The sequence below is a fragment of the Oncorhynchus masou genome, chromosome 23, assembly GCF_036934945.1.
Source record: "Oncorhynchus masou masou isolate Uvic2021 chromosome 23, UVic_Omas_1.1, whole genome shotgun sequence".
Lineage (NCBI taxonomy): Eukaryota > Metazoa > Chordata > Actinopteri > Salmoniformes > Salmonidae > Oncorhynchus > Oncorhynchus masou.
Window position 1 is genome coordinate 29,307,545 of NC_088234.1, and position 11,532 is coordinate 29,319,076.

General features: G+C 43.6%; 2 protein-coding genes across 6 annotated transcripts; both read right to left on the reverse strand.

Annotated features, from left to right (window-relative positions):
- Positions 1-2,573: 2,573 nt before the first annotated feature.
- LOC135510705 (RNA-binding protein 4.1-like) lies at positions 2,574-7,461 on the reverse strand. 4 transcript variants are annotated; one of them, XM_064931835.1, is made up of 4 exons: positions 7,227-7,432; positions 6,367-6,794; positions 5,036-5,924; positions 3,266-3,351 (listed from the first exon to the last, which is right to left on the reverse strand). In XM_064931835.1, the coding sequence occupies exons 1-3, from the start codon at positions 7,373-7,375 to the stop codon at positions 5,056-5,058; spliced, it is 1,446 nt and encodes a 481-aa protein (XP_064787907.1). In that variant the 5' UTR covers positions 7,376-7,432; the 3' UTR covers positions 3,266-3,351; positions 5,036-5,055. The 4 variants fall into 4 exon arrangements, with proteins under 4 accessions (XP_064787909.1, XP_064787908.1, XP_064787906.1 ...); XM_064931837.1 differs by lacking the exon at positions 5,036-5,924 and having other exon boundaries at positions 2,574-3,351; positions 7,227-7,461; XM_064931836.1 differs by having other exon boundaries at positions 3,258-5,924; positions 6,367-6,791.
- Positions 7,462-7,510: 49 nt separating this feature from the next.
- Positions 7,511-11,423, reverse strand: rbm4.2 (RNA binding motif protein 4.2). 2 transcript variants are annotated; one of them, XM_064931838.1, is made up of 4 exons: positions 11,335-11,423; positions 10,132-10,567; positions 8,997-9,824; positions 8,657-8,763 (listed from the first exon to the last, which is right to left on the reverse strand). In XM_064931838.1, exons 2-3 carry the CDS (start codon positions 10,541-10,543, stop codon positions 9,013-9,015), a joined length of 1,224 nt encoding a protein of 407 aa, XP_064787910.1. In that variant the 5' UTR covers positions 10,544-10,567; positions 11,335-11,423; the 3' UTR covers positions 8,657-8,763; positions 8,997-9,012. The 2 variants fall into 2 exon arrangements, with proteins under 2 accessions (XP_064787911.1, XP_064787910.1); XM_064931839.1 differs by lacking the exon at positions 8,997-9,824 and having other exon boundaries at positions 7,511-8,763.
- Positions 11,424-11,532: the final 109 nt, after the last annotated feature.

Sequence of the window (11,532 nt, forward strand, 5' to 3'; positions counted from 1 at the left end):
TTATAAATATAGCCCGTCAGCAGCAATGAACTGAGTTCGAAGGATGACAGTTGGATAACAAAGCAAGCATTATCATGTAGGAACTATATTCCTTTATGTGCAATCAGAGAAAATGTCCATGTTTATCTATCAATACCAGAAGGATGACTCAAGTGAAGTTTAATCTAGTGCTGTAGGTTAGTTATCTTTGAATGCAGCAGGTAATCTTCTTATAGTCATTACATAATATACTGAGTTTATATACCAATTCTGGGGTCAATTTGACTAATGGTGTATGTCAACATTTGTGAAATATTCTCAGCGTTAGTGTATTGGTATATTACAGGCATCTTTGAATACTGAGACTAATTTTGTCTAAATCTGTTTGTGTATTTTTTTATTTAACCTTTATTTATCTAGGCAAGTCAGTTAAGAACAAATTCTTATTTACAATGACGGCCTACGCCGGCCAAACCCTAACCAGGACGATGCTGGACCAATTGTGCCACCCTATAGGACTGCCGATCACGGCCAGTTGTGATACAGCCAGGGATCAAACCAGGGTTTGTAGTGACGCCTCGAGCACTGCGATGAAGTGCCATAGACCGCTGCGGCACTCGGGAGCCCCGAGTGGTGTAAATTATTTAAATTTGAATTGGTACATTCCACATTAGCATTCCAAAATACTAAAACACACTCTCACAGCTGTAAAACGCTGACTGCTCAAGCGGCAGGAATTTTCCAGAATAAAATATCCACTTTCCACTAAGTTCAGACCACATAATAGGGCAATAATATGTGATTATACAGATCGACTAATCACAATATTTCACAGTTAGTCTGCATAATTTAAATCTAACATTAATTTGAAGGACAAAGTCCAATTGATCAATAGTTATTGTTTTAGTATCTAGGGTGACCACATCTCGGATTGTGCGGGACAGTCCCGAATATAGGCCCTTTTTCCTGCGCCCTGCAACCTACCAATCATGTTCCGCATTTTATCAACAGAATTAAAATGCACTAATTCTGAAAAAAAGGTCAAATTGTCCCATATTTCAGTCAGACTTCCAATTCATTTGATGAAAAGTGACAGGGTTAGGGTTAAGTCACTTTGCGCTTATGGCAAGATATTATATTATATGGATATGGTGCTGGTGATGTTAAACATTTATCCTATTGTTGTTGTGATCTGCTATGATGCGCAGCGCAAGAGACGTGTGCCAATGTCATATCACCAACCAATCACATTTGTCAAATCCTTATGGGCTAAATTCCAGCTAAACTTCGAGGACAGTTAATTTTGCTGCAGTAGGTTAAATCAGGGTCACACTGAGTGTTTCTTGGTAGTCTTAAACAATTCTACTTTGAAACAAATTATACACCTCACACACATGGTTATGGGCTTAAAATACAGTGCCTTCAGAAAGTATTGACATCCCTTGACTTTTCCACTATTTTGTTGTGTTACACCCTGAATTTAACATTTATTAATTTGATTTTTTTTGTCACTGGCTTACACACAATTCCCCATGTCAAATTGGAATTTTGTTTTTAGAAATCTTATTAATCAAATTAATAAAAAATGAAAAGCTGAGGTGTTGTTTATGGCAAATCCAATACAGCACATCACTGAGTACCACTCTCCATATTTTCAAGCACAGTGGTGGCGGCATCATATTATGGTTATGCTTGGAATCATTAAGGACTGGGGAGTTTTTCAGGATAAAACAAAATTACGTAATGGAGGCACAGGCAAAACCCTAGAGGAAAACCTGGTTCAGTCTGCTTTCCACCAGATGAATTCACATTTCAGCAGGGCAATAACCTAAAACACAAGGTCAAATCTACACTGGAGTTGCTTACCAAGAAGTCAGTGAACATTCTTGAGTGGCCGAGTTACAGTTTTGACTTAAATTAACTTGAAAATCTAAGGCAAGACCTAAAAATGTTAATGGCTGGAATGGAACGGTATCAAACATATGGAAACCACGTTTGACTCGGCTTCATTAATTCCATTCCAGCCGTTCCAATGAGCCCGTCCACCTATAGCCCCACCCTCTGCAACCAACAAAGTTTATAGTCTCGAGCTCAAACAGGGCAAAGGATATGATGGTTTAAGTGAAGCTGCTTATAACAGTGCCACCTAAAGGCCAATCGGTGCTATTTTTCATTTACCAAGTTACTCGTGGCCTCAAATTTCTGTGTGCCAAATTAGGAAAAACTACCAATCTATGCCTGAGTTATTTGACCATGCATGACAAGGAAAAAAAAAAGGAAAAATAATTCAGAATATTTTTTGGGTCAATCATCAAACCAATGTGTAGGCCTAACCAAATAGTATGTTTTAACATGATTTGTCCTGGTTTAACCTACCAGGTTTGTTAATTAACCTACAGTATAGATTATGGCCATACAATTACCACCATCATGTTAAGAGTCTAAGGAGAAATACACACTAAAATGTATTCATGCTACTGCTGAGATACAGAGGAAACATTTGAACTTGAAAACTACATTCCAAGAGTTCAAGGGGGGGGGGGGTAAAGTGAACAAGACATGGAACAAAATCACGAATCAAATGACAAATAGTACACCTTTTCAGAGTGATTTTATTGAGAAACAAAACGGACATAAATATTTCTCATATCATTCAGGGCAAATTGTGCCAAATGCACTCTTAAACACATTTTTTTTCAAGATGGAATGGGACTATACAACAGTTTAGAAATGTTCTAAAATGTTCAGAATGTATACAAAGTGTATTATTTCATTCAAACACATGAGCAATACAGTCATATGTTAAGTGGAAAATTAGATTTGAAGCAGCAGGGGTTCCCTTGTGAGTGCAATTTCACTTTCAAAAGGTATTGAAAAATATCAGCCGAAATGCATAATATGCCTCCCCTGCCTTAGATGTGGAGTAAAATAAAATATATATTATTTACACATTCATTCACAACACCTGTATCTATTGTTTTAATGGTTTTATATGCATTTAAAAAAAGGCGAATGTGATGAGCAACTGATTGCATTCATCGCACTAATGCATAAAACTGCTTACTAGAGTTAAGTGCAATGACTGATTCAACTACAACACCTCCAACTGAAGGACTCACATTAAAAAATAAAAACGTGCACATGGTTGCTTTTTGTTAAATACCTAAAATCTAATAATACCTGAAATCTATATTTACATTCTGTTTTCAGAGGGGAAATACAAACATTACTAAGCTATCAGTTAACACACAAGACCGATATCGAACAGTGAAGATAAATGTCCGCACATTCCCCATCCATCCCACGACCACGTCGAAACGCATAGCGAGACGGAACTAAGATGGCCAACCGAGCTCGACACTGTTGCGACACCTGAAAAGAGAGCATACCAAATAGTAACACGGTCATCCACAAGATGCATTCAAGTTCCACGGCATGCATTCTCTCCTATTTGATCAACAGGCTTGACAGCGTCGGCATTATCAACCTATGAAAAGACAGAAAACCTGACAGATCTAAGACATTACCGAGAGAAACTATCAAACACCCAGTGTTTATATTAATACTACACCGAACAAAAATATAAAACGCAACAATTTTAAAGATGTTACTGAGTTACAGTTCATATAAGGAAATCAGTCAACTGAAATTCATCGGGCCCTAATCTACAGATTGCACATGACTGGGAATACAGATATGCATCTGTTGGTAACACAGATAACTTAAAGGAAAGGTAGGGGCTTCGGTCAGAAAATTAGTCAGTACCTGGTGTGACCACCATTTGCCTCATGCAGCACAACACATCTCATTCACATAGAGTTGATCAGGCTGTTGATTATGGCCCGTGGAATATTGTCCCACTCCTCTTCAATGGCTGTTCAAAGTTGCTGTACATTGGCCGTACCTAGAACAGTCGTACACGTTGATCCAGAGAATGCCAAACACACTCAATGGGTGACAGGTCTGGTGAGTACACAGGCCATGGAAGAACTGGGACATTTTCAACTTACAGGAATAGTGTGCAGATCCTTGTGACATGGGGCCGTGACTTTTCATGCTGAAACATGAGGTGATGACTGCGGATGAATGGCATGACAATGGGCCTCAGGATCTCGGCACAGTACCTCTGTGCATTCAAATTGCCATCAATAAAATACAAATTGTGTTCGTTGTCAGTAGCATCTGCCTGCCTATAGCATAACCCCACTGCCACCATGGAGCACTCTGTTCACAACGTTGACATCAGCAAACCACTTGCCGACACAATGCCAAACATCTGCCCTGTAGTTGAAACAGATTCATCCGTAAAGAATATACCTTTTGCCAGTGGCCATCGAAGGTGATAATTTGCCAACTGAAGTCGGTTTCAACTCCAAACTGCAGTCAAGTCAAAAACCTGGTGAGGAAGACGAGCTTCCCTGAGACAGTTTCTGACAGTTTGGGCAGAAATTCTTCAGTCATGCAAACCCAGTTTCATCAGATGTCCGGGTGGCTGGTCTCAAGACGATCCCGCAGGTGAAGAAGCCGGATGTGGAGGTCCTGGGCTGGCGTGGTTACAGGTGGTCTGCAGTTGTGAGACCGTTTGGACGTACTGCCAAATTCTCTAAAGTGACATTGGAGGCGGCTTACGGTAGAGAAATGACATTCAATTCTCTGGCGGACAGTCCTGCAGTCAGCATGCCAATTGCACGCTCTCTCTCTTGTGCTGTGTGACTAAACTTCACATTTTCGAAGTGGCCTTTTATTGTTCCCAACACAAGCTGCACCTGTGTTATGATCATGCCGTTTAATCAGCTTCATGATATGCCACACCGGTCTGGTGGATGGATTATCTTAGCAAAGGAGAAATACTCACTAACAGGGATATAAACAAACTTGCGCACAAAATTTGAGAGAAATAAGCTTTGTCAGGATATTGAACATTTCTGGGGATCTTTTATTTCAGCTCATTAAACATGGGAGCAACACTTTATATGGTGCGTTTATATTTTCGTTCAGTATAGTTCCCAGGGAACTTAAAAATCACGCTAACCTGTGAAAGCTAGTCAGGTCTCACCTGGACAAGTGGGAAAAAGGTTAGTAAGCATAGCGCGCCCGCTCGGCGTAGGGGTCCCGCGGGATGTCATAAGCCAAGCTTCTGGGGAGGGAGGACACCGGGGAGAGGCGCGCGCGCTCGTACGCGTAGCCCTCAGCATCAGCAGGGATTCGCCGGATCGGGCTCCGGTCGCGGGAGTAGTATGAGGAGATGGAGGCTGGTAGAGGAGGGAGGGGACAGCGCTCGTATAGGTCGAGGCTTGAGGGCGGCAGGCGCTCCCTCATTATGGCCGAGGAGGAGGGGAGAGGTGGGGCTGGCAAAGGGACAGACCGGCGCTCTTCGAAATAACTGGCTCCATACGAGCGAGCCCGGTACTTCTCGTAGAAGTCCACAACACCATAAGGATCCCGGTCCTCGTAAGATGACCGGCGCACTGGGTTGGCTGGGATCGTACCATAGCTCGAGCTGGTGCCGCCGTACGCTGCCTCGCTGGCGTATGTCCGGGCCATGCATTGTTCGGCAGCGCTCATTCCATAACCCTGCGGGACACTGTAACTCATTGCGCTCTCGTAGCCCGCGCCCCTGCCATGCCCGGGTACGCTGCCGTAAACAGACCCCCTGTTGCCAAAGTCGTGCACGGAAGCGTAGCTGCCACTGTAACCTGGATCGCCGCCACTGAAGCCCCGTTGATAAACGCAACCGCTGCGACTCCCCCCGCCGAACCTGGGGGCACCGCCATCGAATCCGTCAGAGCGTGGCTCGGCACCCTCTCTGTAGTTGCCCAACGTGTCGAGCGGACATTCTTTGGACCAGTGGCCTTCCTGCCCACACCGATAACAACCAGTCCTCTCTCCCATGCCAGGCGTAGTACGCAGGCGGCTAGTCGAAAGCTTCACGCTCAGCAGTTTGCCTTAAAAAAAAAAAGACGCAAGAGTTTACGACGATACAATAAACTGTTCCATCTATATCTATGCATATGAGCTACGGAATCAGAAAGGAGGCGGGCACGTACTAAAACACTATCCTAATAGCCTACATTTTAAAACACCTCTGAGCGTAAACACTGACGATTGTTCTATCCAAGCAACACTGACCCAGGTATACAGAAATATATCCACAACTGACACACAAGTCCATATTCTGGGATGAATTTTAAAGATACAAAAATTAGTACATGTGCATTTGGAGATAGCGGTTGACTGCCCCTTACTTTCACTACTTACCTTTATCCATGACTTACCTATCAGTTTTGTTAAGACCTTTTCTTAGTGAATAGAACTCATTCTAATTATCAGGGTGGACCTACACCACACCGGGCACTGACCAACCAAGCCCTGCCTGTGTGAGTTCACCTTGGAAGGCTGTGTTGTCCAGCCCACTGACGGCCTCCATGGCATCCTCCACACGCTCCATGTGGACAAAGGCGTAGTCCTTCACTATGTCACACTCCACCACTGGGCCGTACTCCTCAAACTTGGCCCGTAGTTCTTGGTTGGTACAGCTGCTGTTGATATTACCCACGTGGAGCTTGGTAGAGGCTTTGGGTCTGCCGCGGCTCATCTCCACATTCATGGCCTGCCCGTTGAGCTCGTAGTGGTGGAGATTCTTGATGGCATCTTCTGCCTTGGCTTTGTCATCCATGTGCACAAAGCCAAAGTTCTTGACGATGTCGCACTCTGAGATCTTGCCATACTGGGAGAAGAGGGAGCGCAGCTCCTCCGCCGTGGTGTCTGGAGACAAATTCCCAATGAAGATTTTCACCATGGTGATGATGCTCCTGCTTCAGTATATAAACAGTGGAAGAGGAAATTAAACTGATGAAACATGAAATAACTTGGCTCAGGAAGTCTAATGAATCTAAGAGCACATTGATTATTTGACTATTTGATAAATTCGCTCTATCAATAATCCACTGTGCTGTGCAAGAGGATGCATTGGATCATAATACATCGCCATCTCAGCATAGTTAAAGCATACATTTGCACGTGTAGTCATTTGTAACGTGCAAGACAGCTAGCGACACCGAATTGCCTCTTGTGGCAACTCTAGCAAGTGTCCGCATATGCATGCATAACGAGCATGCTATGCTAACAATAGATCCGAAACGCGTTCATAGCTGTATGTCAGTTATTTGCTGTTCACATAAGGCAATATACAACGTCAAAATGTACATAAAAAAACCCGCCATAAATCACATTTTCTACTTTCGTACCTTTCACTGTCGGATGCCACTGGTCTCCGAGATGAAATGGCGCTGCGCCTGCTAGCCACAGCACAATCTCTGCCCATCCCCTCAAAAGGCAAAACCAGATTGGAGGGCGTCGAAATCAGACCGGTTGATTGGACGAAAGAAGCATACATGCATTTCTTTCCGACTGTACTTGATTTAGTGGTACCAGGTTTTAGTAGGTATTATCAGAAAAGCATTCATTTCAATTTAGTGTCGATGTGGATAAATGCTGAAGAGAGCATACATAAAGAAAATTGGCACAAAAAAATACTTTATGGTTTATTAAAAAATAAAATGCGAAAAACGTACACGCTTGGACTTAGGAAAAATACAAACTACAACAATTCCCAAAATAGCTTCGCTGTAAAAGGCACCCATAGAAAGTGATTGAAGACAAGAGCCCCTTACCTAACCGATTATGTCATAGCCCTGAGTTATGCTCATGTTATTTGCTGTATTGAACATGTTCATGTTTAGTAGCAATGAATATTCAATGAACACAGGTGAATTTGATTTACTAAAACATAGATTTTTAGAAAACAATATTTAATATATTGCTATATCCTCTTGAATTGGTGTATATCAGATTGGGCCTTCCCGAATTACGCAAGAAGATTACTTTTGGCGGTGCATGAACCTATACGTGCTATGCACACTGTTCAAATTAGTACTAACTTAATGCTTCTTTTTGGTTAGGAGACGTATGCAGATATTATTGATGAAGCATATCAACTGAGACAAATTGGAATGTTTGTTTTGGGATACGGAGAATGTCACCGAGACAGCAACTCTAAGCAAAAGCAGTATGACGAGGATTTCCTCAACACGAAGTGGAATGTCCTCGAGAAAACAGATGTTCATGAACGTTCTCAAAGCCAGTGCATGAATTTCACAAATATTCATACCGGTCTATTCTTAAATCGTGTATTACTGGGGAAAATTCAAAACAAAAATGTGGTTGAATGACTGAGCGAAACATGGCATGAATGAGAATTTGTCATTAATAGCTGAAAACAATTAAATGAATGAAAAATATTTCTCAAGTAAGACAAAACTATCTAAGCTATGGTCACCTCAATACGCCAAATTCAGTGGCCAATTTGCTTTGAGGAGATTCTTAAAAATAAAAAGATGTATAATTTCTAAAAAAAGAATTTAAAAAAAGACAAACAAAGCGAGTGGAAAGCCAGTATAGTTAAGCTGGTATTAACATCACACACACACACACAGTGCCAGACCTGTGGTTCCAGATAGCTAAGTGTCCTTGTAAGTGACAACTGTAAATAAAGGAAGTATGTTGACTTGAATATGGATTGATTAGTCAGTTGAAGATGAAGATTCATCTGCCGACGGCTGGCACACAGGTGCCAGGACGATGCACATGCCGATTTCCGCCTGCATCATTCTCGTGCCATCACATTCCGAGTCACGAAAGGTTTGTTTGCGGCACAGCTCGATGGAACCATGCAGCTCGGAGGAGGAATGGTAGCAAAGGAAAAGTCTGGCGAGTCATACACACCTAGAAAAGAGCAGAGCATTTGCTTTGAGAATTGGATTGTGTTTTACGGTTTAAAAGCACTGTGGGGGGGTGGCATAGTTTCTGTTCTTCATTGAAGAAATATTAGGATGAACACGAGTCTACAGTTCCCAGCCCCCACTGTGTCATCATCATGTACCCTTTCACATTCAATGGCACGCACCATTCCAAATGTCACAGCGCAATGGGCCAGTACTCCTGGTTGGTTGGCTCACCTTGGCAGTATGTAGCTCAGTAAGCATAGCGTGTCCGATCGGTGTAAGGGTCCCTGGCCTGTGGGACGGCGCACGAGGAGCTTCTGGAGGACGACACCGGGGACAGCCGTGAACGCTCATAACCATAGCTGTCAGAGGTGACAGGCACTCGTCTGATCGGGCTGCGGTCTCGCAAGTAGTACGAGGCAGTCGCCGAGGATGGTGGTAGCGGGCGACGCTCGTACGGGTCGACACTAGAGGAGAGCCTTGAGAGGGAGGAAGAGGGGGGAGGGGGGATATAGCCCAGGCGGCGCTCTTCAAAATAGCTTGAGCCGTATGGCCGTGCCCTGTACTTCTCATAATAGTCAACATGAATGCTGTAACGGTCTCGCTCATAGGCCGATACCCTCTCGGGATAAGAGCTCGGTAGCCTGCCACTGTACCGATCCCTGGCATCGGCGCTGTACTCCCGAGCAGAGCCATAGCTAGGCCTACGGCTCAAAGGGGGAAGAGGCGGCCCCCCCAGATAACTGGACGATCTGCTATACCCTAGTCTGCCCATGTAATAGGATGCCGCAGCTCTTGGGGGCATCCCGTAGCCACTCGGATATCTTTCGCCACTCCTGCTGAAACCTGGGGGACCCCGTGGGAAACCCCTGCCGTGGCCCATCATTAGGCCACCTCTGGGGCGTTCACCACTGTCACCATAGCTACCGCCGTTCTGACCGCCGTTCGGGCAATCTTTCGACCAGTGACCCTGTTTCCCGCAGACATAGCAGCCAGTTTGAGCTCCCATTCCCGGGACCGTGCGCAGGCGACTGGTGGACAGATGCACGCTCATCAGCTTGCCTTTTGAGGAGAGAGAAGAGACGCATGAGACGGTTGGGTTCTGACACGCACACCACTGCTTCTTAACGGCTGTTATTTCCTCATTGCAAATACTTATATATTAGCATCAATTAGTTCACCTGCACTGTTACGTTGAAACCGGATAAAATAATCACGAAAGACTCACGACTTTAGTGCCACTACGTATCCATTAAAAACTCAGAGAATTAAACCAAAATGCTTTTCGGCATCACTTTACGATCTTTATGCCATCTAAAGGGAAGTGTATTCCGTAACTACAGAAAGCTCAGACTATCTGCGGGTTCACCTTGGAAGGCTGTGCTGTCCAGCCTACTGATGGCCTCCATGGCATCATCCACAGACTCCATGTGGACAAATGCATAGTCTTTCACTATGTCAGCCTCCACCACTGGGCCATACTCCTCAAACTTGGTCTTCAGCTCCTCGTTGGTGCAACCCTCTGGGATGTTGCTGACATGCAGCTTGGTGGTGGACTTTGGTCTGCCGCGGCTCATCTCCACGTTCATTTGCTCCCCGTTGAGCTCATGGTGGTGAAGGTTCTTGATTGCCTCCTCCGCTTCGGCTTTGTCGTTCATGTGCACAAAGCCAAAGTTCTTGACGATGTCGCACTCTGAGATCTTGCCATACTGGGAGAAGAGAGTGCGTAGCTCGTCCACGGTGGTGTCGGAGTCAAGATTGCCTATGAATATTTTCACCATCTTCAAATCTGTGGCGTGTTATTCCTGGAAGTGGAGACAAGCAGTTGTTTGTTTACCAAGTCCATTTCAACTATGTGAAGCATGAAGAAAAATACCACGTCCAAAATTTGCCACGAAATACAACTTTCATAACTAATGTTATGATTATAGGCCTACTTTAATAAAATGTCAAAAGAGAATAAGTGTGCAAGCTATCTGACGTACAGTAGCTAGCAACTCAATCTAGCTAATGTTATCTAGTTACTACCGCTAGCTAATTCTCCAGCTAACAGTAACTGACCAGGCCAAATAGGAAAGTTAACGTTAGTATTGAGAACTTTCCATTTCATCTTTCATGGCTATTAAGATACCGTATTTTATAAATATATACATTTTTATCTTGCAGCTAACTTCGTAAGTCTGACCGTGGTTATAAAAACTAGAAATTCCCTCACTTTAGCCAGCTAGTTGCTTGTTCTGTCGGAATTAACTTAGCTAGTTTAGCTAGCTACCTGTTCTGTTAACAACCTGGCTGACACTCTCGAAAACATCCAACTGAAATCCAAATGAGGTTGATAACCTAGCCAGCTAGCTTGGTCTTTGTTTGCGTTAACACGTTTAACATTATATATCTATATTATTTGTTGTTGAAAAGAAACGTTCGCACGGTATGGTGCTAGCTATGACTAATTCTGGTTAAACAAAACACATCGTGATTATATCGTACAGGGTGTCTTAGTCCTCCCTCTTGCAACTTGTTGAATACAAATCAACACTGATTGAGATGTCAATTTCCACCATGTCCCCCTTACCTGAATAACGACTCAAACTGCAAATGCCAATGAATGAATTCTGAAATGGCGCCGTGATTATTTTTAGGAAGTGTGTGACGCAATCAAAGGGATAAAAAAAAAGAAGCAATGGCGCCCCCGTCTGTTCAGGCGAGATACTACATCAATTATAAAGTTACGCATCATGTCATGTTTTTACGTAAACTGACCCAATTCATA